At 38.5% G+C, this 27,850-nt stretch overlaps 2 protein-coding genes across 6 annotated transcripts in view; both read right to left on the reverse strand.

The window, feature by feature from the left end:
- The window catches only part of KANSL1L (KAT8 regulatory NSL complex subunit 1 like), a 146,622-nt gene extending 132,049 nt beyond the window's left edge, over window positions 1-14,573 (reverse strand). For 2 of the 4 annotated variants that reach the window (XM_010354928.2, XM_010354925.2), the window contains exon 1: window positions 14,375-14,573. The gene's annotated coding sequence lies outside the window, so the exon portion shown is untranslated. The other 2 variants (XM_030916042.1, XM_030916041.1) reach the window with 2 other exon arrangements.
- A 6,389-nt stretch (window positions 14,574-20,962) lies between these two features.
- ACADL (acyl-CoA dehydrogenase long chain) overlaps window positions 20,963-27,850 on the reverse strand; it is a 50,832-nt gene continuing 43,944 nt past the window's right edge. For both annotated transcript variants that reach the window (XM_030916625.1, XM_030916624.1), the window contains one exon: window positions 20,963-21,191. In XM_030916625.1, coding sequence (XP_030772485.1) covers window positions 21,092-21,191 — 100 coding nt within the window. In that variant the 3' untranslated portion in view covers window positions 20,963-21,091. The remainder of the gene's footprint in view (window positions 21,192-27,850) is intronic.

Raw genomic sequence — 27,850 nt, forward strand, 5'->3', positions numbered from 1 at the left:
ACCTGTCCCTCTCAAAAATCTGAACAGAGTACTATGAATATAATCAAACTAGCTAGCAGCAGGGACAGAAGGTGAAATATCACAAGGCAGGAGAATTCATCTTAGTCCCTGGATAAAGATACGGAAAAGCTAAATATAACAAGTAGAGAAAAAAGGGTGGGTGCAGTTGCTCATGCCTGTAATCTGAGCACTTTGGGAAGTCAAGGTGAAGGATTGCTTGAGCCCAGGAGTTCGAGATCAGCCTGGATGACATAGGGAGACCTCTTCTCTACAAATACTAAAAAATGTCCTAGGTATGGTGACATGTGCCAGTGGTACCAGCTACTTGAGAGGCTAAGGCAGGAAGATCACTTGAGCCTGGACGTTGAAGCTGCAGTGAGCTGTGATTATACCACTGCCCTTCAGCCTGAGCAACAGAGCAAGACACTGTCTCAGAAAAAAAAAAAAAAAATGCACATGGCTGGGCACAGTGGCTCATGCCTATAATCCCAGCACTTTGGGAGGCCAAAGAGGTGGATCATTTGAGCCCAGGACTTCGAGACCAACCTAGGCAACATGGTGAAATCCAGGCTCTACAAAAAGAATGATAGTGCCACTGCACTCCAGCTTGAGTGACAGAGCAAGACCCTGTCAAAAAAAAAAAAAAAAAGCAGATTAGTATTTAAGAAATACAATTCGTAGCAAAAAGAGAAAGGGGAAAAATGCAAAGATTAAAAGTGACTAAGGCCCATTTATGGTAGAGAACTAGAAAAAAAACATATACACAAAATCTCTGGTGAGATTTCTAGGCCTTACTGGTAGGATAAGTAGCTTCCAAAATGACCTTAATAATCCCCACCCTCTTAGTGTTCATGCCCTTGTTTAATCCTCTCCTAGAATAAGGACTGGATTTAGTGACTCACTTTTAATGAAAACGTAGCAGAGGTGATGAGATGACTTCTGAGATTAGGTTACAAAGAGACTGGCTTCCATCTGGCCACCTCGCTTATTCAGGAAAGCCAGCTGCCATGTTATGAACTGGAAAGACCAACATGGTAAAGAAACGATGTCTTCAACCAACATAAAGCAAAGAATCTGAGGCCTGCTAACAGCAATGTGAGTGATCTGAGAAACAGATCCTTCCCAGTAATGCCTTGAGATGACTGTTGCTCTAGCCAATACCTTGATTAACAACAGCCTTATGGAGACCTTGAGCCAGAGGCACCCAGCTAAGCTTACATGCCTAGATTCTCAACCCACAGAAATTATGAAATAGTATGTAATTTAAGCCACTAAATTTGGGGGTAATATATTACATAGTAATAAATAATGAATACACTTGGATATGAAGTCTTTTAAGTTCTAGTCTATGAAAGACCTGGACATATCATAGCTCTTATTCTGCGATTTCCAAACCTAGCCTAACCTAGCCTAAATAAGTCTCTCTACTTTGCAACCAAAAGAAACTAATGAAAATAGCTATGCCTCCTATAAATAAAAAAGATTAAATTATGTTCAGTATGGTTTTACCATAAAATATAAGTACATTTCTTCCAATTATTTAAATTATCTAGATATATAATCATTTTATATAACAATGTTTCCCAACTGAATATTCTAAACTACCACTTCTGATGACCTTCATATTATATAAACAACTACACTTACCACTAACACTTCTAAGCTCTATAAAGGCTTGGATTTTTGAACAGTTTTATTAACTACTGTATCCTCAACATGCAAATCTATCTGACACACAGAAGATGCCCAACAAATACCTGGTGAGAAAATGAGTGGTTGCCAGTATATTTAAAATCCAAAGTTGTCCTTACTACAGCCTACAAAATTGGTATTATCAGGTTCCTGACTACTTTGCCTTCTACAACTCTTTCCATGAATTACTACACTCCAGAAACACTGGCCTCTATGCTATATTTGAAACACACCAAGCAAGTCTCTGACACAGGGACTTTGTGTTTGCTATTCTCTCAGCCTGAAAAATTTTTTTCCAAATAAGATGGCTGGCTCCCTCACTTCATTGGTTTCTCTTCTAAGGTCACCTCATTAGGGTCCTTCCCTGACCAACATATTTAAAATAGCTTCAGGCCTCTTGGTTCATGATTCTCCATTCCCTTACACTGCTTTATTGCTCTTCATAGCTACCTGACATTATATCACAATCTAGGAAAGAACGTAGTTTAAGTGCAAGAACTCAATGTTCTAATCTCCAGCACTAGAATAATGCCTGGCACACAGTAATTATCATGTATTTGTTGACTAAATCCATAAATGAAATTGATCATGATATTTAAAGGCATTTCAATGGATTCTGGTACTCACAAGTAGTAACAACACCTATTTCAATTACTATTTTTTAAATGTACAAAACAAAAATATATAGAAAGGATACTATGTTCAAGTATGGCTTATTTCATCAATACAAGGCTGGTTCAACATTAAAGAAAACAATAGGCCGGGCACAGTGGCTCACGCCTGTAATCCCAGCACTTTGGAAGGCCGAGGCGGGCGGATCACAAGGTCAGGAGATCGAGACCATCCTGGCTAACATGGTGAAACCCTATCTCTACTAAAAATACAAAAAATTAGCCAGGTGTGGTGGCAGGCACCAGTAGTCCCAGCTACTCAGGAGGCTGAGGCAGGAGAATGGCGTGAACCTGGGAGGCAGAGCTTGCTTAGTAAGCCGAGATCTCACCGCTGCACTCCAGCCTAGGCGACAGAGCAAGACTCTCTCAAAAAAAAAAAAAAAAAAAGAAAAGAAAACAATAACTAAAATTCACCATATCAAAAGACTAAAGAGAAACCATATGATATGATGTCAATAAATGGAGAAAAAGCATTTGACAAAATTCAATATTCATTCATTAGAAAAACTCAGCAAATGAGCAAGGAGAGGGAATTCATTTAATCTGATAAAAAGCATCTACACAAATGCCTATAGCTCACATCATAATTAATGCTGAAAGACTGAATGTTTCTGCCGTAAGACTGGGAATGAGGCAAGGTAGACATTTCTCACCACTCATATTCAATACTGTAGTGGAAGACCTAGTTAGTACTGTAGGGCAAGAAAAAAAAAGAAATAAAAAGCGTACAGATTATAAAGTAAGTAAAATCATCTCTATTCACAGATGACATGATTTTCTACATAGAAAATCCCAAGGAATCAAACTCCTCGACTAATGAATTTAATAAGGCAGCAAACGCAAGGTCGACATACAAAACTCATTTATATTTCTATATGCTAGAAATGAAAAACTAGAAATAGAAATTTTTAAACAGTCATAATTCCAACACCTGCAAAAATGCTTTGGTATAAATCTAAATAAAAGATGATGCACATGATCTTTATACTGAAAAATACAAAACACCCATAAAAATATCAAGACCTAAATAGTGCATTACACTATGTTCACAGATAAAACTATTCAATATTGTTATGATGTGAATTCTTCTCAAACTGATTTACAAGTTTAGGCACAAAATCTTGGCAGGACATTTTGCTGATAACTACAAGCTAATTCAAAGATTTATATGAAAGTTAAAGGAACCAGAATAGCCAAAACAAGTTGGAAAAGAACAAAGTTGAGGGATTCACACTACTTTCCAATTTATAGTAGCCAAGACAGTGTGGCATTAGCAAAAGGATGAACACACAAATGGAAAGAACAGAGTTCAGGAACAGACCCACGCACATATAGCCAATTTTTTTTTTTTTGAGACTGTCGCCCAGGCTGGAGTGCAATGGAGTGATCTCGGCTTGCTGCACCCTCCGCCTCACAGGTTCAAGTGATTCTCCCGCCTTAGCCTCCCGAGTAGCTGGGATTACAGGTAGCCGCCATCACGCCCGGCTAATTTTTGTATTTTTGTAGAGATGGGGTTGCACCATGTTGGCCAGGCTGGTCTTAAACTCCTGACCTCAGGTGATCCGCCCACCTCAGCCTCCCAAAGTGCTGGGATTACAGGCATGAGCCACTGCGCCTGGCCTGATTATTTTGACAAAGATACCAAGGCAATTAAATGTAGAAAGCCTTGTTTCTTAAATCATATCACTCTAGACTAACTGGACATCCATAGGCAAAAAAAAAAAAGGAAACTGAATACATATTTCTACCTTATATAAAAATGGTCAGACCTATTGGCCTGGCGCGGTGGCTCACGCCTGTAATCCCAACAATCTGGGAGGCCGAGGCAGCCGGATCACTAGGTCAGGAGATCGAGACCATCCTGACTAACACAGTGAAACCCCGTCTCTACTAAAAAAAAATACAAAAAATTAGCCGGGCGTAGTGGCGGGTGCCTGTTGTCCCAGCTACAGGAGGCTGAGGCAGGAGAATGGCGTGAACCCGGGAGGCGGAGCTTGCAGTGAGCGGAAATCGCGGTACTGGACTCCAGCCTGGTCGACAGAGCGAGACTCCGTACAACTTCTAGAAAAAAAATTAGAAAAAATGTTTGTGACACTGCTTTAGGCAAATATTTTTTTAGATATGATACCAAAAGCATTATTCACAAAAAGCTGCTAAACTGGACTTCCTAAAAATTAAATACTAAACTTTTTTAAATAATTATTTAAAATAGTACTGCTGGGAACCTCTGACATATATATTCAGAAAATAATGTGTTCAAGAGTTAGTAGAAATCAGATGTGCATATAACTGAAAGTCACTGAGTTTATCATGCAGATTAACGCTGAATGGTGGTTTTGACCATGATATAGTTTTAAATTTTATTTTTTCTAGGTATTATTTCATTTATACAGATAGACAATTTGTTAAAGGCAAAATGAGTAAGGAGGAATACTGATTTGAAAAGCATAACAAGTCTTTTAAAAAATTTGTTTTAATTTTTGTGGGTACAGGCTGGGCGCGGTGGCTCAAGCCTGTAATCCCAGCACTTTGGGAGGCCGAGACGGGCGGATCACGAGGTCAGGAGATCGAGACCTTACTGGCTAATATGGTGAAACCCCGTCTCTACTAAAAAACACAAAAAACAAGCCGGGCGCCGCGGCGGGCGCCTGTGGTCCCAGCTGCTCCGGAGGCTGCAGCAGGAGAATGGCTTAAACCCGGGAGGCGGAGCTTGCAGTGAGCTGGGATCGCGCCACTGCACTCCAGCCTGGGCGACAGAGCGAGACTCCGTCTCAAAAAAAATAAAAAATAAAAAAAAATAATTTTTGTGGGTACAAAGAAGGTGTATATATTTATGAGGTAGACGATGGGTGTGCATGGTGGCTCACGCCTGTGATCCTAGTAGGGTGGAAGGCCAAGGCGGGGGGATCACTTGAGCCCAGGAGTTTGAGACCAGCCTGCGCAATATGGTGAGACCCTGTCTCTATTTTTAAAAATATATATATACATATATTTTTATCCAAGACTAATTGTATATATCTAATAGATATGAAGAATTGGTGTTCATATCCAAGTGTATTCATTATTTATTACTGTGTAATATATTACCCCCAAATTCAGTGGCTCAGGTATATATATTTTATATATGTATAAATAAAAATTTGAAAATTAAATTCAAGACAGTCAACAACGTTTGACAAAGACTTAACAGGAATTAAGGGAAAGGAAGGAATCAAGGATGACTCCTAGGTTTTTGGCCTGAGCGACTGCGTGGTCAGGTCAGTTGTGCTATTTTCTGAAAGGGGGCGGACTCAGGGAGAAAGAGAGTTGAAGAAGAAAAACATAAAAATTTCTGTTTTGGATATGTTACTTTTTAAGTGTCTATTAAACATTCAAGTGGAAACAGCTATAAAAACAAGTCTGGAGTTCAAGCAAGAATTCAATAATTAGATTATTTTGCAGAGTCACTGGCATATAAATAGTATTTACCCTAGGGAGTGGATATAAAGAAGAGAAAGGAGCCCAGGACAAAACGTGGGGGTTTACTAACATTTACTTGAGCAAAGGAGGGGGAGCTATAAAGAGGAAGAGCCCTAAAAGAAAACTGAAAAGATCATCAGTGAGATAGGAAGAAATCCAGAAGTGTATGAAATCAAGATATTAACGTGTTTTTATAAGTGTATAACGTGGTCGGTTCTGTCAAATGCTAAAGAGGTCAAGCAAGGTGAAGACAGCAAAGCCAATATTACTTTTTAAGGAATGTATTGAGAAGTCTTGCTTTTAAAAAGTTACATATCAACCAAATATCCAACTCCAGCAGCCTCTAGCCATTCTATCCTACTTAAGTGGAGGAAAAACTAAGAAGCACAAGTGAAGTTCACAGCCCAGGGCACAAGCTCACTGAGAGAGAGACCTTACCATTGGCATACAGAACATCTTTTCTACCCTTACATCTTATTAAAAGCCTATTTACTAGAGTTCCTTTTACTCAGCACATCATGTTCAGCTTTCAAGAGAAAACTACAAGGCATACTAAAAGGCAAACAACATAGTTTGAAGAAACAGCAAGCATCAGAACCAGATTAGATACGGCAGGGATGTTGGAATTACCAGACCAAGAATTTAAGACAACTATGATTAATATGCTCAGGCCTCTAATAGAAAAAAAAAAGCCAATATGCAACAAATGACAGGTAATGTAAGAAGAAAGATAGAAATTCTAAAAAAGAATAAAAATGAAATGCTAGAAATCAAAAACACTGCAACAGAAATAACGCCTTTGATGGGCTTAGTAGTAGACTGAATGTGGTGGAAGAAAGTAGCACTAAGCTTGAAGAGATGAAACCTCCAAAACTAAAAAGGGAAGAGAAAAAAGATGGCAGGGGGGTTGAGGAAGAAGAGAATATCCAACTAAGAACTGCGGGACAATTACAAATGGTGTAACATATGCATAATGGGAATACCAGAAGGGAAGAGAAAAACAAAAGAAAAAAATACTTGAAACAATAATGACTAAGAATTTCTCCAAATTAATGTCAGACACCAAACCACATATCCAGGAAGCTCAGAGAACACCAAACTATCACTTAATAAATGAAGCACTATATAAAATCATATTAGCTGAAATTTATATACAATAGTATTCTTACAACAAATAGTCCATTTAAAAAATTTTACTAGAAATTACTTCATCACATATTTTCCCCAAATAGATCAAAAGCTACATGAAGGCAGGTGTTATGTGTTCACTCGTCATGGTATTCTAGAATAGTTTATGGCACACAGCAGGCTCATAATAAATATTTCTTAAATAAATACCACCCAAAATGGTAAAATTATTTTAAAGTTTCAAGGAAGAAGGTTCATGAGATATTTTATTGTGAAGGAGTCTCAAGGCAAAAAAATTAGGAAACAATTGTATAGAATGTAACTGTCCAATAGATATATGATGTGGCTACACATGTAATTTTAAACTTGCTACTACTAGACATATTTTTAAAAGAAACATGAAAAATTTAAATTTCATCCTATATATAAAATATCATATGTCAACATGCAATCAATACATAAACATCTTGATATTTTCTATTCCTCTGTATTTGTGCCAAGTCTTGTAACCAGGGATCAATTATCGACTGTTGTATTTCAGTCCCCCAATTTTTTGGCCAAATATATTGCTTAATATTTTCAGGCACCTATAGTATTCTAGGCTATATGGAAAGTTTATGGAAAATAAATCCTCAAATAGCTTTCTAAAAAGCACCTTGATCTTCCTATAAATATTCAGTTTCTAATTATTTAGGTTTCCAATTACACACATAACTGGGCAGGAGTATTTGGATCCTTGCTAAATCTAAGAAATGTCTTTATGACTACTAAAATACTTTATTATATTACTCTAGGCACCACCGTCATCTTTGATGATTATTTCTTTCATATACACCCAGGATACTTAGGCACAATAGGTCCCTTTTCTAAAAGAATTTAGTCTAATGATGCAGAAGTTCAAAGAACCTAGAAGGAAGAAAACTGGAAAGAATTAAACTTTTTGTCAAAACACAGAGAAACTAAAATATCAAGTTTACAGAATTTAAGAAGCAAAACTTAAGTTATGAAAATATATCAGTACTCTTTCAAAGAGAGCAACTAGATACATAATCTCGATTCTGTCAATAGGCAACAGTTCTAGATAATCCAAAAACCAATTATGTTTCTTGGGTATAAATTTTACATCTATTTATTTATTTATTTATTTATTTATTTATTTATTTATTTGAGACGGAGTCTCGCCACCGAGGCTGGAGTGCAATGGCACAATCTCAGCTCACTGCAACCTCCGCCTCCTGGGTTCAAGTGATTCTCCTGCCCCAGCCTCCCAAGTAGCTGCAATTACAGATGCGTGCCACCATGCCCAGCTAATTTTTTGTATCTTTAGTAAAGACGGAATTTCACCATGTTGGCCAGGCTGGTCTCGAACTCCTGACCTCGTGATCCACCCGCCTTGGCTTCCCAAAGTGCTGGGATACTTTTACGTTTTTACAACAGAATTTTCAACTTACATTCCAATTTTACTTAAAAAAAAAAAAAAAAAAGAAAACTTCCTTAGCACATCAGCAGCCCAGAAATGTTATGGATGGCAAAACAAAACAAATAAACAAAAACTAGTCTGTTATAAAACTATTACAGAGAGTCTATCAAGTAAATAATCCTCCAGTAAGCAATTCCAATCTCAGTGTATCTCCGTTTTTTGGTTTTTTTTGTATCTTATTAAAAAACACCAGAGAGAATTTCAGTAAGACAAGACAAAGCTTATGTCTTTAAATAATAAATATTTTTTAAAAGTAGGAAGAATGGTTTTTGGTTAAATTTGTTATAAATAAAATCAATCTGATAAAAAACAAGGGGGCATTGTAAAGTTAAATCTATACCATAAATTAACATTTTTAGACTACAATTTAATCAAAAGAACAATCACTGTTAATTAAGGCATTAGTTCCTATTGGTTGCTCTGAAATTATTATAAATAAAATTAAATTAATCTGATAAAAACAATGGGTAGACTATAAAATTAAATCTATACCAAAAATTCTAATTTGGGGTCTACAATTTAATCCAAAAACGTTCATTGTGAATTAAGGAAAGCATGAGTTACTATTAATTGTTCTGAAATTGTATTACAATAGTCTCCCCTCATCAGCAGTTTCACTTCCATGGCTCCAGTAACCTGTGGTCAACTGCAGTCCAAAAACAGGTGAATACAGTACAGTAAGATATTTTGAGAGTGAGCAAGAAGAGCACATTCACACAACTTTTATGTATAGTTACAATTGTTCTACTACTGTTGTTGCTAATCTTTTACTATGCCTAATTTATAAATTAAACTGGATCATATGTATGTATGGTTACAAAAAAATATATACAGGGTTAAGTACTATCTGAGATTTCAGGTACCACTGGGGATCTGGAAACATATACCCCAAAAATAAAGATGGACTACTGTACTACAAATAAAAGGTCTTGCCCTGTTGTCTCCAGACTTTCCATTAGGAGCTTAATCTGTATTTTTAAAGATTTACAAACCATACCTATTTATAAATTTTGCATTAATTAAATGCAATCTGATCCCTTGGACATCATGAAATACAGTAAATGCCATCATCCTCAAAAGGTGCATGTGCACAGTGAGATAATTACCAAGTCAATAGTTGCTGAGTTGGTGTAGACAGTTAATAATCAGAGCTTTACAAATTAATACATAGGTCACATATTTCAAATACTTTTTGACAAACTTCCTAAAGAAAAATAAAAAATTCGCTAATCTAATCTCAACGCTCAGAGTTGAAACTGTTAATCTATATAAGAACCACTCTTCCTCCTGAGAATGTACATTAAAGATTAAAGGCCAAATCTGAATTCCTATCCCCAAAAATATTGCTCCAGATTCTGATTTATATTCTAGAATGCATACATACATTCCATATATGCCATGGAAAATACACTATCCAAATCTGCCCCGAACATTAAATTTATTCTTTTAACTAGAATCTGGATAATCCCAGCTCTCTTAAATGCAGAGCAAAGAAACAAACTAGGAAAACAATATCAGAAAGACAGCAGATTTATACTTAACACTACAATAAAGTGAAAAGACTACCAACAGTATTTTGAGAGGGGGGAGAACCCTGAAGTAGGGTCAAATAATAAATTATTTCCACACTTGTAACCTAAATGTTTCATATAGCTAACCTAGGCTAATCACAGAAAGAAAGAGCAGAAAAAAGACAAATTCTTTTAGCAAAATATGAGAAGTTTTTAAACATTATCACTACACTGTAAGGGGACTAGAGGTGTGCAGTCGTGCCACTGCATTCCAGCCTGGGTGACAGAGAGACACTGTCTCTACAAAAATTTAAAAATAAATAAATAAAAAATACAGGAGGATTCAAAGTTTCTGAATTGTAGCAGGGAAAAGTCCAATTAAACAAACAAACAAAAAAAGAATGACCTCACACTGGTACAGTTTCATTCCTCAAAAATACAGGAATTAATGGAAGGTAGGAATACAAAATACAGTGTTGTTTTCAAGATTTCTTCATGCCACTTTATAAGAATTCTCAATTTACTGCAGAAAACATTGCAGTAATTGGCATGACTAGGATTCAGTCAGCTTAATACTTTATATTCAATGATGTTTTATAAGCAAGAACTTCTTCCACTTTGAAAACTATGCCTAAAAAGGAAATCTCTTTGAAGACTAAAGGAATTTAATTAAAGATAAAGCCACTTGGGTGGCTACATAACACATCAAACAGATCATACTTCAAGCAGAATTATTACTTTTCACTTGTAAGTGCATGACTCATAGGAATATAAATGAAGTCCTTTTTTTCTGTATCAATTTGGATCCAAAAATCTACATGTAGAAGTACCCTATCACATTTACTCGGTCTATATACTTTGGCTTCAATTTAACTTCACATGAATAAACACTGATTAATGACCTACTGCCGAATAAAGAATTGTTTAAATAAAAATAACACACTTGAGAATTGTCTTGGACTGAAAACAAAGCCTCAATATTATATAAACAAAAAGTTCATAAATATTTTTAAAATATTAACAAAGTCTCAATATTATTGAATTTTCATGTCCATAAAGAAATGTTTCTAGGAACCTAAAAATAACATTAAGTATTTAAAATTTCCATTATGAATAGTCTTTGGATTTTTATTATAGACTATCTACTGGCAAGTTTAATAGTACCATTTTTATTAACATTTGCTGGGTGTTTATCCCACGATTAGGGAATAAGGAGTACAATTCAGTGAAAAGTCCCTATAAAACAACATTTAAAAGAAAAAGAAAGGTAGAAATCTCCTGGAAATTATGTATCTTCCTTGCCTTTCTAAACGGAACATGCTAAAAGTAATGTAAGATTGTATTTATGATTCAGGGTCATCATGATGTAAATTATTCCATTAAAGTACTGTAATGCAGTATCAGCTTTAAGGATAGAGATACAAGAGATATGCTTTAAAATTAGTAAATTAGTTCCTAATTGCCCAATAACTGTCACTCCTGTTGCAAGCAGCCCCAATCTTTTGTTTGTATCTTGATGAACCCAATCAGTAAACAACCCTAAGCACAATTCTATACCTGAAGAAAGCAGTTCTCTGCCTCCTCCAACTACCATCTAATACTACATAGACAAAATAAGGGTATGGAGAGATTATCCGAATACATGAAAAACATCATGAAAACAAGGATTACGTAGTATTTATAAGATTTACGTGGTAGATTAAAGGGCATAACGGATGCTATCGGCAATAATAGGTGAGATACCAAGAACAATCTCAATAATAAAGGAACTTTAGACAGTAGGCATCGTTTTTTGCCAAACACAGTAAAAGCTACAAGAGAAACTACATTGATCAGTGAAACTTTATGTTCATTCCATAGAAGACAGATGAATGAGTAAAGGAAATTAAATAATCTAAGGTATCATGATAAAGACATCAAAACTGGATGAAGCGCTCGGATAATGCAGCAGCTGGGCTATGAGAAGTTAATTGACCTTTTAGTAGACAACTGTGATCAGATCACTGACGCCACACCTGAATGAAAAAGTAGTAAAAGTTATGAATCCAACAATAATAGTATACTACTAACAATGTACTAGTAAACTGAGTAAAACAAAAAGCAAAAGACAATTTCCTGATCTTCCACAGACAAAAAAGATAAATATTAACCAACTGGCAAGTATTTATTGAGCACCCACTAAGTGACCATGCATGTCAAACATGAAATACATTTTTCTCTCAAGCACTTTACAATAATTTAAAAAATAAAATAGATATATTACAGATTAGAGTGAAAAATTTTAAATGCAAATTAAAGCAAGGTTTTTAGTTTTAAAGCCTAATACTAGGTGATAAACAAAAACATAATGGGAGGCACACACAAACCACTAGATCAGTGTAAATCAATACCACATTCTGTAAAGTAATTTGGTGATGACACAAGGGCCTTAAAAAACACACATACAAACAAACAACAAAAACAGACTCTTGGGCCCAGTAATTTCTCTTCTACAAATCTAAGGGGGGGAAATCTCAAAGATTTATGTAAAAGGATATTGTCTGTAGTGATATATACACTAGCAAAACCTGAAACATCTCACATATGTGCCAATAGAAAAAATTTAAAATACGATAGTTACATGGTGAAATGTTAGGCAGCTATTAAAAATATTTTTTCAAAGAATATTTAATGACATGGGAATGTCTGAGTTAAATGCAAATACCATATGATCTCAGTTTTACGAAAAATACACATATATGCATACAGAAATAAAGTACAAAATATTTTTATTTTTCTTATTTGCACTCATCTGTTTTCCAAGTTACTTTATAATAAATAATATTTAACAAAATAATCAATTACTATTTGTAAATGCACATCATGAAACGAAATTAAAATGTAAATGTTAAAAGTCAATGTGACAGAATTGGCCTGGATTAAGAAGTTTCACATAACAAATTACTCCAGTTTGCGGGAGAGAATAATCTATGTAGATTAAAACCATGAGGAAATGGTTGCAGACGCTGACACTGATCTGAGTAAGTAGGTGGAAACTGAGGGAGAACCAAAGATAATAGTTACAACAGATTTTAAAGATGATCAAATATATTCTATTTCATGACTAATTCATTGTTTAATTTCCCCAACATGCGGGCTTTTAAAAATTTGGAGTTCTGTTATAAAAATAACACTACTTTCAATTGGTAGAGATTAGGAATCACTTTTCCTAACCCAAGGGATTTCTTCTTTCTTACAACTCTTAAGACAGAAACCATATTATGAAACTTTACAAAAAGGAAACAAATTTGACATCAGAGAGGTGACTAACCCAAAGAAATGGCTAGTTATTAAGAACGGGAAAGGCAGAGACCACTCACTGCTAAGCCTCTTTCTCAATACTGAATTATTTTTAGAGCCACTTTTTTCCTAGTCAGAAATTGGCAGTTTTGTCTTCAGTGCTCACAAACATTTCACTTGGGTTTTGTGGCTAACAAACCTGCCCCATGCAGCAATATTTTAAAATATTACTGACCCAAACTCAGATGAAGTTAAGCAAACCGGCTAAAGACGAAGGAAGTTTGTCTCTTAAACGTCGCCAGAACATGACTGTCCTGAAGTTTGGGGAATCAAAAACGCAATGTGCTTACCACAGTGCAAACAAAAACGGACTCTCCCAAATGTAAGAAAACATTACAAGAACGTCCATCCAGTGCCTGCCCTCCCGGCTGCAAAGCCAGGCTCTTTCTTTCCCTGCGGTTTCTGAAACGGCCAGGATACCGCCTGGTATTTCTTGCTACCAAACACCACGCAGTCTCACTTTTTCCAGCAAGACCGGTCCCTTCCTCAGCACACCGAAGTGACACAAACTTGAAGCACCATCCCTCAATAATGCCCTAGATTCTGCTCTATCCCATCTAACTCTAAAGCCCAAATCTAAGTTTTCCTGAAAGTGTGAAATAAATAAAACAGGGGTCTCATCAAATCCAGTCTGCTCCGCCTCACAGCTGCCTCAAAAGAACCTGTCGCCACACCCGCAATGGGTGAAGCTCAGCCGAAAAGGCAAGGGGCGGGTCCAGGAAACCACGTGTTCTGCCTTCCGCGCACGCGCCAGCCAAAACAAAAGGGAGGTCTGCCAAGCCCCACCCCCCCCCCACGTGACCGCCGTCTAGGACCGCCCCCACCCCTCCCTAGACCCCCTTCCCTCCCCAGCTGCCAAGGCTGTTAGGTTTAGCCGTTTAAATTTGGCTGTGGTCGGACCCCTGCCCTAGAGCGCGATCCCGTGCCGAGACCAGAGTCCAGCAGCCCAGAGGATTCGGGGGGCGAAGGGGCTGCCGGTCGGTCGCCTGACCCGCAAGTCCACCCGGCAGTCTTCTCCCCTCCCCGCGCTGCCGCCTTCCCCAAGAGGGGAGACCCACCCCCGTCATCCCGCCGCTGAGACGCCGGCCACTCGCCTGCTGGGGCGCCCTGGCTCCCCTCCGCCGCCGCACCTTCGGTCCGGCCGTGGTGGGGGCTGCTGAGGTGATCTCTAGCTGCCCGCCCGCCTCCCCCACCCGGGGCGCCGCTGTCTCGTCTCCAGAGCGCGCCCTGCTCCCGCCCCGGCCGCCGCTGCCGCCGCGGTTTAACAGTCAGCCAGATGCCCGCAGCTCCGTGCGGCTCGGGGGGACGGAACCCGGCTGCGGTCTGGGATCAGTGGGCGGGGCCTGGCGCCGGCCAATGGCAACGGGGGAGGGGCAGCGCCATGCAAATAAAGCGGGTGACGGGGAAACCCCGGCAGGGGGTGGGGCCTGCGGAAGCGGCTCGGAGTGTTCTGGAAGTGGCAGCACAACGCCCTTAACTCTGGTGCAGGGCTTACCTCGGCTCCCTCGGGCGGGTTCCACGCATCTCCCGCTTCCTCCTTTCTCTTTCCCAGTGCCAGCCCGGGGGAAAGGGAAAAAAAAAAAAAAAACACGGCCGGCAGACTTTCCACCCCTGGTTTGCTATTTTTGTGCCTCCGTGACAGGAAAACAAAATGCTGGAGAAAAATCAGTCGACTTCACTCCCTGCCGCCCGCGCCGGGGCCTCGACTACTCTGGGCGTCTGCGGCTTTCGCCCGCCGTTCCAAGGACGAGTTTTAAGAGATTTCTCACAATTGTCAAGTCCGCAAGTCTCCGTGCGTTTGCTTTTATTTGGGCCGTGCGCTCAAATCCACTCATAATTCTTTCTGACCTCACCTGAAGTAGGTGACAAATTTGCCTTGGATCCAATAGGGTGGTTTTATGATTTAAAAAAACACCAGAGAAAGCATTTTTAAGTCTCTACAAATCTGGTTTGAATGGCGCTGGACTTTCCTCTGTAGTAACACTGTCAAATAAATAAACGGAGTTTATGTGGCGATAGTTGGCCAGCGACCCCCAAAAACACTTCTGAGCGTCTCGCACCTGGCCCCGCGCTCCACTCACCACAAAACAAACCTGCACCCGGGCACTTCCCCAGCCACGAACTAGATTTTTTTTAAAACTGAACTCTAAATGTAGCTTCTTGGATGTTGTATCACAGCCTTTCCTAAGCACCTAATTTACGCATGAAATGATTTAAGGAACGAAGAGCAATAGGCTTTTTAAGCCAGAAGGATGATTGCCATTATTTTAACCTTATCAATTGGGTAAGATCCCTGGGGCGGGAGAGGGGAGAAATCCAAGGAACTGCAGTCATAACAAAGCGTAATCCGTAACATAGATAACTGGAATTGCAAAATTAGCTACTTGTTCCTGGTTCTTCTAGTAGTTTGTGATATTACTGAAATAATTTTTATGACCAGCTGCATTTATTGGAGATAATTTTTAAAAAATTACTGAATAATTGCACCTCAATATGGGGCAAGGGAAGAATTTTAGGAAATTGATTTACTTTCATTGTAATAAAAATTGTAAGCTAATGATGTGTTGTGAAAAATAATTAAATCAGCAAGTATTTATTGGATATTTACCATATTCAAAGGACTGTCCTAGTCCCTGGGGACAGAAATGCAAAAATGAATAAAGAATTTTTTAAAGTTTTGTTTTTTTAATTAACAGTTCGAGACGTCTAATAAGCATGTGTTAAGATAGATCAAAGGAAGATTCTGGATTTGAGTTGGATGTTTAAAATAGAGAGGGGAGGAAGGCATCAATAGTTCAGGAGATAGTGTCCTTGGGTGATTTGAGGAGATATTTTGTGAATATTTGGGGGGTAGAAAAGTACACTGTCAACTAGATTGAGTAAATCTTGAATGACAGGAATTCACATTTTAACCTGAGGGAACTGTAGAGACATCAAATCATTTGATGGTACAGTTTTCTCCTGTGAAATAATTTTTTGTTACCAAACAAAATATATATTTGTCAAATGTTTATTGAACACATGTTTTGTGATGGCTAATAAAGATATATTAGTAAACAAATTCCCTGTCCTCATGGAGCTTATAGGGTATGACAAAGGTATTAAGTTTTGTAATTACACAAATAGTAATTCATACAGCATTTCTACATATATTTTCTAATTTGATCATCACATAGCCATGGGAGGTAGGCTGTTTCCAATACTCTAGATTAATTCTTTTTTTTTTTTTTTTTTTTTTGAGATGGAGTTTCACACTGTCGCCCAGGCCGGAGTGTAGTGGCGCCATCTCAGCTGACTGCAAGCTCCGCCTCCCGGGTTCACGCTTTTCTCCTGCCTCAGCCTCCCGAGTAGCTGGGACTGCAGGTGCCCTCCACCATGCCTGGGTTTTTTTTTTTTTTTTTTTTTTTTTGTATTCGTAGTAGAGACGGAGTTTCACCATGTTAACCAGGATGCTCTAGATCTCCTGACCTGGTGATCCGCCCACCTTGTCCTCCCAAAGTGCTGGGATTACAGGTGTGAGCCACTGCACCCGGCCACTCCAGATTAATTCTTTTATCTTCCAGTCAGCCCTGCTGCTTGCCAAATGTTACAGACCTTAAATAAATATTTCAATCTATCAAGCTGTCATACATGTACATTTTCCCTATTCCTTTTATATTCAGTTTAATAGGAATGTGGAGAGATGATTAACAAAATAATATGGGTTTGATATAAAATATATAGGAAAGCACAAAGAAGAAAACCACAATCATGTGCAAAGCCTGCTGTATTTTATATGTATGACACTGTGCATACTGTTTTTTATTCCATTTAGCTACATATTAAGCACACTATCCCTTGACACTGAATATTGTTCTAAAGCATGATTTTATTATATGTAGCATACACATGCCAGTTTTCCAGGCACTATAGAATATCAGTTCTCCTTATTACAAAAATTGACATACTGAATCATTTGTCAAATTATTTTCTGTATTACTCAGCAACAGCCTGAAAAGTGCATGTAGCTAATATTTTTTTTAAATCAAGGACATATTATTTAGAAGGTACATTAAAAGCATTCTGATTTCCAAGAAAAAAATATAACAGTGGTAAGAATAGAACACTTTAAAATCCAGCAAGAACAAGGAGAAGTAAAGGGCACCATTCTTGCTGACATAATAATTACCTATCTGGAAGCTTGTAAAAATGTCCAGGTAAGCAGTATTACAATGATTTCATGAGATAAACTTCTCTCTTCAACACTGGTTTTTATTCAGTCATTCCTTTCACTCAAGAAACATTCATGCAACACTTAGTATAGCTGACGCTGTGATAAATGCTAGAGATAAAGGAGAAAGATCAATCTTTAATTTCAAGCAACTCACAACCAAGAAGAGGCTTTTCTATCCCCCTTCGTGACTTTTTCTCCATAGCACTTATCACCATCTAATGTAACATAGATTTTGATTTTTTTACTTTTGTTGTCTATCGCCCTAAATTAGACCATAAGCTCCATGAAGTCAGGCACTTTTGCTGGTTTGCTCATTGCTGTATCCCCAGAGCCTAGGACAGGGCCTGACACATGTGGATTCTCAACGCATATTTATTGACTGGATAAATTAATTTTCACATCCCGCAAAGTGAATGTTATATTCATTTTCCAGGTAAAAAAAAAAATATATGAAACTCAGTGAGATTAGTGTTCCTAGATTCTTACGCTAATAAATGGCCCATTTTGAAGACAGACCTGACTGGCTCCAAAGCCACAGTTCTTTCCTCACTACCTCTCACAGAACAGAAAGCTGTTCTGTTCTGTTCTGTCCTGTCCTGTCCTGTCCTGTCCTGTCCTGTCCTGTCCTGTCCTATGGGAGCTTGTACTATTTATTTCTCTATATTTCTATGCCCTGAGAAACTGTCCCCCACTGTTATATTTCAGTATATTTAATTCTTTTTGTATGATCAGGTTTAGAAAGGGAAACAGAAGACCGGGCGCGGTGGCTCACGCCTGTAATCCCAGCACTTTGGGAGGCCGAGGCGGGCGGATCACGAGGTCAGGAGATCGAGACCATCCTGGCTAACACGGTGAAACCTCGTCTCTACTAAAAATACAAAAAACTAGCCGGGCGTGGTGGCGGGCGCCTGTAGTCCCAGCTACTCGGAGGCTGAGGCAGGAGAATGGCGAGAACCCGGGAGGCGGAGCTTGCAGTGAGCCAAGATCGCCCCACTGCACTCCAGCCTGAGCCACACAGTGAGACTCCGTCTCAAAAAAAAAAAAAAAAAAAAAAAAAAAGAAAGGGAAACAGAAGAAGCAGAAGGGTTAAACATTATAATCCCTACTCAGGACAGATTTAGCTTTAACCAGTATCTATAGACAAGCAAAGGGTAGAGGTAGGTAGCAAGACCTATAAGAATCTTCAAACCAGGGCTAAGTACAACAGAGAACAGAACTGGCCCATGACTACAGGGGAACAAAATGACTCCCTGTGTATACGAATATCCATGGCACTTTTATTCACAACAGCCTCAAACTGGAAATAGCCCTAAGATCCATCACCTTTGAAAGGATAAAGAGCTGGGCACAGTGACTCACACCTGTAATCCCAACACTTTGGGAGGCCGAGGTGGGCAGATCACCCGAAGTCAGGATTTCCAGATCATCCTGACCAACATGGTGAAATCCCGTCTCTACTAAAAATTCAAAATTACCCGGGCATGGTGGTACATGCCTATAAATCCCAGCTACTTGGGAGGCTGAGGCAGGATAATCACTTGAACCCAAGGGGGCAGAGGGTGCAGTGAGCGGAGATCATGCCATTGCACTCTGGGATAAATAAATTACAGCACATTTATATAATGGAATACTACTCAGAAATAAAAAGAAGAAACTACTGATATATAAAACAACAAGGATGAGTCTCAAACAGTATGCTGAAAGAAGCCAGACAAAATCATAAATATTCTATGATTCCATGTATATAAAGCTCTAGAGAAAGACAAATCTAATCAATAATGACAGAAAACAAATCAGTAGTTTCTTAGGGCTGAGGTTGGGAGAACTGACTGGGATGGGATTAAAGGATGACAAAAAAGTTCTATATCTTGACCATGGTGGAAGTCAAATGGGTGCATGCATTTGTCAAAACTCATCAAAATATACTTAAAATGGGAACTCTCTAATGAAAGTGGACTAAGAAACCACAAGAAGTTCTCAGTCTAAAATGTAGACAGGCAGAAAAATTAAAAACTAGGAAGATAGGCTGTATATAATGTATGAGAAAACTCAAAATAATGATAGCTTTAAAACAGAGGGGTTAATCCTTTAACATATTTTATTAATTCTAAGACATTTTTCCATACTTTAACATTTCAGAGATCAGAATAACTTCACAGTTCATGCAGTAAGAAAGTATTGTATGAGTTTGATTGGCAGTGTTTTTTTTTTTAATGATACATAAATAGTGCATCTTAAGAATCAATGAAATGCAGTAAAATTAGCCCACAGGTTAATTATCCCAGAACTGTTATAACAGCTCCACAAAGTCACCAGAGACCCAGGCTCCTTTCTATTATTTTATCTCTTCCATTCTCAGCCCTGGCTTCCATTTTCAAAGCAATCTCCTGGTCCCAGATGGCTGCTGGAACCCCAATCATAACTATCCATTTCCCAGGCAGCGGGCAGAAAGAAGAGCAGGAAAGCAAACAGGGCCTTTAAAGTGACTCTCCTGAGTCCCTCTCAACAATTCTACAACTTCATCAAGTGGATAAGTTAATATTTTATTTTACTTGTAGCTATTGTAAATGGGTTTACTTTCTTGATTTCTTCTCTAGATTGTATGCTGTTGGCATACAGAAATGCTACTGATTTTTGTATATTGATTTTGTAACCTGCAACTTACTGCATTTATTTATCAGTGTTAATAGTTTTTTTGGTGGAGTCTCTAGGTTTTTCCAAACATAAGATCATATCATGTACAAACAAGGATAATTCTTCCTTTCCAATGTGGATGCCATTTATTTCTTTTGCTATTTTTACAAATTGCCCCGAAAAAGTTTTATTTCTTCTTCTTTTTAAATATTTTAAGTTCAGGGGTACAAGTGCAGGTGTGTTACATAGGTAAACTTGTGTCACAGGGGTTTGCGTTCAGATTATTTCATCAGTCAGGTATTAAGCCTAGTACCCATTAGTTGTTTTCCCTGATCCTCTCCCTCCTCCCACCCTCCATCCTCCAAAAGGCCCCAGTGTGTGTTGCTCCCCTTTATGTGTTCATGTTTTCTCATCATTTAGCTACCACTTGTAAGTGAGAACATGCAGTATTTGGTTTTCTGTTCCTGAGTTAGTCTGCTAAGGATAATGGCCTCCAGATCCATCCATGTCCTTCCAATGGACATGCAATGGACATTTCATTTTTTTATAATTGCATAGTATTCCATGGTGTATATGTACCACATTTTCTTTATCCAGTCTAAAAAGATACTCTTTTCAATAAGTAATGTTGGAACAGTTAGACATTTATGTGCAAAAAAAGTGAGCCTTAACATGAAACTTCATGCTTTATTAAAAAGTTACTAAAGGGAATATAGATCTAAGTGAACAACATACAATATAACCTTTTTAGAAGAAAACATAGAAAGAAAACCTTATGATTTGGGTTTGGGTAAAGAGTTCTTAGACATGACACCAAATTCATGACCCACGAAGTAAAAAAAAATGGTAAACTGAAATTCATCAAAATTAAAAACTTTTGTTCTGAGAAATGAACTGTTAAGAGAACGAACTAGCTACAGTGAGAAAATATTTGCAAACCACGTATCTAACAACAGAATTGTATCTATAGAAGAACAGCTCCGCAGCGGCTGACAACCTTGCATAGGCCACATAGGCACAGCTTGAATGGCAGCTGAATCTTGGCAGAATGCTTTGTGATCCTCCTGGAATAGGAAAGCATGGGGGCTTGTGAGGTACTGCTACATGCCATTGCTTACTGGCTTCCCTCTATACCAAGAAGGCTGCCAAAGACCCTTTGTCATTATCTCATGGTTTCTGATGAGGTACAAGGGTTTCTGTCTTGCTACGCTTAAGGCACAAATGCAGCTATAAAAAAACTGCTTAGCAGTATTATGGAATGGGCTCCTCAGCAACAGGGTATCCTATCATCCTTGCTGTGGTCATCTGCCTTCTTTTGTTTCACTATCTCCCTATACAAAGGTAATGAAGAGCTGGCTCCTTTAGCTACTCTTCTTTTTACTCTCTATGTAAGCAATAAACTGGGTCTAAAAAGGTCTTGGTTTTTTGCAGCTGAATCTGTTAGCCTACCTTTGCCTTGTACTTGACAGTATCCAGAATATATAAAGAATTTTCAAAACTCAACATAAAGAAAACAAACAACACAATTAAAAAATGGGCAAAAGAAAGGTAATATGTGAAAGGCAAGTAAGCACATGATATATTATTCTGCATGATTAGACATAAATTCAAATTAAAACCATGGTGACATACTTCTACACACCTATTATAATGGCAAAAATTAAGAAAACGAAGTGCTGGAGAAGATTCAAAGTAACTGGAACTCTTACATTGCTAGTTGGTCAGTAAAGTGGCACTTTGGAAAAACAGTTTCTTACAAGTTTAAACACACACTTACCATGTGACACAGTAAGTCCTCTCCTGGATATTTAACCTTAACAAGATGGTAAGATTTAATCTTAACCAATGTGTCTGTAAACAGGTGAATGAATAAACTGTGGTACATGCCTACAGTTAGCACCAAAAAAGGAACAAGTTATTGACTCATGCAACATGGATGGATCATAAATATATTTTGCTAAGAGAAATAAATCATTCTCGAAAGATAATATGCTATATGATTCCATTTATATGACCATCTCAAAATGACAAAACTGTAAAGACAGAGTTAGATCAGTGAGTGCCAACAGTAATAGGTGTGGAGAGGGTATGAATATAAAGGGCAGAATTTTTTGAGGTGAAAAGACTGTTGAGGGAGTTTTTTGGGGATGATAAGACTGTTCTGTATATCCTAATTGTGGTGGTGATCACATCAATCTATAAAAGCTAAAATTCAGAGAACCAAAAAAGGCAATTTTACTGTTATGTATGAATACCAAAAAAGGGAAAATATGCTATATGTTAACTTTCAAAATAAAATGTATAAAGAGAAAGGAAAAAGAGAAAAGGGAGGACTGCTATTTTAAAAAGGAGAGAGAGACCAAATACAATTTGAGGACCTTGTTCAGATCCTGATTTCAATAAACTAACTACAAAAGGCATTTTTGATGCAGTCAAGGAAAATTTAATGTGAACTTGGAATTACGTGTTAAATTTAAGTTTTTTAAAGTATGATAATAACCTTGTGGTTACGTAAAAATATCTTCACCTGTTAGATACATATTCTGAAATGCATTTGTGTTTGTGAAGTAACATTAAGTCTGGAATTTGTCCTATAATACGAGAGGAAAAAACTGGGGGGGATTGGCAAATGTTGAAGCTGGAGGTTCATTATATTGTACTCTATTTTTTAGTAAGTTTTACGTTTTCCATACGTTTTTTCTTAAAAATGACATTTTAAAAACTATAGTAGAACTTCTTTTCCTCATTTATTGTAAAGCAACAGACTTAGACCTACAGTTGGTTTCAATCTCAATGTCAAATCTTTCCAGTGACTCCAAATAAATAAATGCTATGTGTGCCAAAAATAATACTGACATGAGAAAAACAGTTTGCTAGAAATCTTATACCTTGAGTAATAAACTACTAGAATTACTAGATTAGTAAAAATTTGAAGCGTTAGATTTTAAAATAGCAAATCAAAACAGTTTTCAATGACACCATCAAAGAAAGAAAGGTCGAGTAATTTTAAAGCAATCATGATCCTAAAACTCTTAGCCAAAAAACAAAATTACTCAGGCTTCTAAACTCTCATTTATATTTACACAATGTTTCTTTCTTGCTGTGTTGGTCCAGGCTGTTCTTTTGAGCATTATTATTATTTATCGTTTCTTGAGCACTCAGCACCGCATGAGATACAGATGATAAGTTCCCTCCCTAGGGGACAACAATCAAAGCCACACAAGCAAAACATAAAGAGAAGCTGTTTAAGAAATAAAAACCAAATGAAAGATTAAGAAGCACATTGTGAATTCTCTTTTTTTGTTTGGTTCAGCTTTAAGCCCATGATACAAAACATGCTTCTTTTGGGGGTGTAAAACAAGACTGTAGCTGTTAAGATAAAGAAAGCCACTGGCTTAGAATAGAAAATATACCAGAGATCATTGCAAAAAAATATCCTACCTTAGAAATCTTTTCACTTTCTGCTGTACATAAATTACTAGAACCTATTCCTAGCTCTAGAGGAATGTAATCACTATGTATGTGTGCACGTGTGTGTGTGAGAAAGAGGAAGAGAAGGAGAGAGATTTAGGTCTGCCCAGTAGCCTTTTTTGTTCCTTTTGATAATACCACACTGCTTCAGAGACTGCTTCTCCCAGTCCACATATTCCTGATGGAACTGTCAATCATAGTCCATTTCTCCCCTACCTTACAATGATGGATGCAGGCCTGAAGCAGCACAAGATCATTTTTACAGGGTTCATAATGAAGGTCTTCTACAGGGTTCATTAGGCCAATTTGCAAAGAAAAGTATAAATAAATGGATATAGCATAAATGCTGGGAGTTCTCAGCTCCAGGATCAGGCCCTTGAAACTCCATTTCCTGTAGGCCTTTATATGAGCTGCTCTGCAATACTTTTAAGCAACTAAACTTAAGTTTTTGCCTAGGGTGGTTTCAACTGGGTTTCTTTTGTCATTTGCACCTGACAAAATCCTGGGAAGGTAAACAACATACCGGAGGTTGAGTGGCTCCTAAATGGTAGTCATTCAAACCTAACTCTGTCCATCTCTACACAATAGACTTTTCCTACTGTGCTAATTTACTTTTTTAACCTACAGATATTTCATTCCTAAAATCTAATTTTCTTCAAGATTGGGAATGGAAGGAAAAGAGGCTGCAGTGAAGTGGGGCAGTGTGGAAGGGGTCCGTCTAGTCCTATATCACTTTCTGGCAGTAGGAGAAAAGTGAAAGCCACAAATACAGTAAAATCTAATAAAAAATTATTTTAATCCACTTTGCATATGATAAAGATCCTAAGCTAGCAACTATACAAACTTCTGCCTAAGAGCAAATCAAAGCTATATAGTTCTAGAAAAGAATGGTGTAGGTATAGGGTGATTTCTGCATTTCCAACTGAGGTACCCAACTCATCTCACTGGGACTCATTAGACAGCAGGTGCAGCCCACGGAGGATGAGCCGAAACAGGTTGGGGTGTTGCCTCACCCAGGAAGTGCAAGGGGTCAGGGAACTCCCTTCCTTAGCCAAGGTAAGCCATGAGGACTGTACTGTGAGGAACTGTGCATTATGGCCCAGATACTACATTTTTCCCACGGTCTTTGCAACCCACAGACCGGAAGATTCCCTCGGGTGCCTACACCACTGGGGCCCTGGGTTTCAAGCACAAAACTGAGCAGCCATTTGGGCAGACACTGAGCTATCTGCAGGAGTTTTTTTTTTTTTTTCATACACCAGTGGTGCCTGAAACACCAGCAAGACAGAACCATTCACTCCCCCTGGAAAAGGGGCTGAAGCCAGGAAGCCAAGTGGTCTAGCTCAGCAGATCCCACCCCCACAGAGCCCAGCAAGCTAAGATCCACTGGCTTGAAATTCTTGCTCCAGGCACAGCAGTCTGAAGTCAACCTGGGATGCTCGAGCTTGGTGGGGGAAGGGGCATCTGCCATTACTGAGGCTTGAGTAGGTGGTTTTCCCCTCACAGTGTAAACAAAGCCACCTGGAAGTTTGAACTGGGCAGAGCCAACCGCAGCTCTGCAAAGCTGCTGTAGCCAGACTGCCTCCCTAGATTCCTCCTCTCTGGGCAGGGCATCTCTGAAAGAAAAGCAGCAGCCCCAGTCAGGGGCTTATAGATAAAACTCCCATCTACCTGTGACAGAGCACCTGGAGGAAGGGGTGGCTGTGGGCACAGCTTCAGCAGACTTAAATATGCCTGCCTGCTGGCTCTTAAGAGAACAGCGAATCACCTAGCACAGTGCTCAAGCTCTGCTAAGGGACAGACTGCCTCCTCAAGTAGGTACCTGACTCCCCTGCCTCCTGACTGGGAGAAACCCCCTAGCAGGGGTCGACAAACACCTCATACAGGAGAGCGCCAGCTGGTATCTGGTGGGTGCCCCTCTGGGACAAAGCTTCCAGAGGAAGGAACAGGCAGCAATCTTTGCTGTGCTGCACCCTCTGCTGGTGATACCCAGGCAAAAGGGTCTGGAGTGGACCTCCAGCAAACTCCAGAAGACCTGCAGCAGAGGGGTCTGTTAGAAGGAAAACTAACAAACGAAAAGGAATAGCATCAACATCAACACAAGGACATCCACACAGAAAACCCATCCTAAGGACAACAACATCAAAGACCAAAGGCAGATAAATCCATGAAGATGAGGAAAAACCAGCACAAAAAGGCTGAAAATTCCAAACACCAGAATGCCAATTCTCCTCCAAAGGATCACAACTCCTTGCCAGCAAGGGAACAAAACTGGACAGAGAATGAGTTTTACGAATTGACAAAAGTAGGCTTCAGAAGGTGGGTAATAACAAACTCCTCCGAGCTAAAGGAACATGTTCTAACCCAATGCAAGGAAGCTAAGAATCTGAAAAAAAGGTTAGAGGCATTGCTAACTAGAATAACCAGTTTAGAGAAGATCATAAATAGCCTGATGGAGCTGAAAAACACAGCAGGAGACCTTCGTGAAGCATACACAAGTATCAATAGCCAAATCAATCAAGCAGAAGAAAGGATATCAGAGATTAAAGATGAACTTAATGAAATAAAGCATGAAGACAAGATTAGCGAAAAAGGAATGAAAAGGAATGAACAAAGCCTCCAAGAAATATGGGACTATGTGAAAGGACCAAATCTACATTTGACTGGTGTACCTGAAAATGATGGGGAGAACAGAACCAAGCTGGAAAATACTCTTCAGGATATTATCCAGGAGAATTTCCCCAACCTAGCAAGATAAGCCAACATTCAAATTCAGAAAATACAGAGAACACCACAAAGATACTTCTCAAGAAGAGCAACCCCAAGACACATAATCATCAGAATCATCAAGGTTGAAATGAATGAAAAAATGTTAAGGGCAGCCAGAGAGAAAGGTCGGTTTACCCACAAAGGGAAGCCCATCAGATTAACAGCAGATCTCTCTGCAGAAATGCTACTAGCCAGAAAAGAATGGGGGCCAATATTCAACATTTTTAAGGAAAAGAATTTTCCACCCAGAATTTCATATCCAGTCAAACTAAGCTTCATAAACAAAGGAGAAATAAAATCTATTACCGACAAGCAAATGCTGAGAGATTTTGTCACCACCAGGCCTGCATTACAAGAGCTCCTGAAGGAAGCACTAAATATGGAAAGGAAAAACCAGTACCAGCCACTGCAAAAATGTACCAAATTGTAAAGACCATTGACACTGAAGAAAATGCATCAACTAATGGGCAAAATAACCAGCTAGCCTCATAATGACAGAATCAAATTCAGACATAACAATATTAACCTTAAATGTAAATGGCCTAAATGCCCCAATTAAAAGATACAGATTGGCAAATTGGATAAACAGTCAAGACCCATTGGTGTACTGTATTCAGGAGACCTATCTCATGTGCAAAACACACATAGGCTCAAGAAAAAGGGATGGCAGAATATCTACCAAGCAAATGGAGAGCCAAAAAAATCAGGGGTTGCAATCCTAGTCTCTCTAAAACAGACTTTAAACCAACAAAGATCAAAAAAGACAAAGGAGGGCATTACAGGGATCAATGCAACAAGAAACGCTAACTATCCTAAATATATATGCACCCAATACAGAAGCACCCAGATTCATAAAGAAAGTTCTTAGAGGCCTACAAAGAGACTTAGACTCCCACACAATAATAGTGGGAGACTTTAACACCCCACTGTCAATATTAGATCAATGAGACAGAAAATTAAGAAGATATTCAGGATTTGAACTCAGCTGTGGACCAAGTGAGCCTAATAGACATCTACAGAACTCTCCACCCCAAATCAACAGAATATACATTCTTCTCAGCACCACATTGCACTTATTCTGAAATTGACCACATAATTGGACGTAAAACACTCCTCAGCAAATGCAAAATAACAGAAACCACAACAGTCTCTCAGACCACAGTACAATCAAATTAGAACTCAGGATTAAGAAACTCACTCAAAACTGCACAACTACATGGATACTGAACACCACCTACTCCTGAATGACTACTGGGTAAATAACGAAATTAAGGCAGAAATCAAGAAGTTCTTTGAAATGAATGAGAACAAAGAGACAACATACCAGAATCTCTGGGACTCAGCTAAAGCAGTATTTGGAGGGAAACAAATAGCACTAAATGCCCACAGGAGAAAGCAGGAAAGATCTAAAATCACCACCCTAACATCACAATTAAAGGAACTAGAACAGCAAGAGCAAACAAATTCAAAAGCTACCAGAAGA

Source organism: Rhinopithecus roxellana, chromosome 14 (genome assembly GCF_007565055.1).
Source record: "Rhinopithecus roxellana isolate Shanxi Qingling chromosome 14, ASM756505v1, whole genome shotgun sequence".
NCBI classification, from domain to species: domain Eukaryota; kingdom Metazoa; phylum Chordata; class Mammalia; order Primates; family Cercopithecidae; genus Rhinopithecus; species Rhinopithecus roxellana.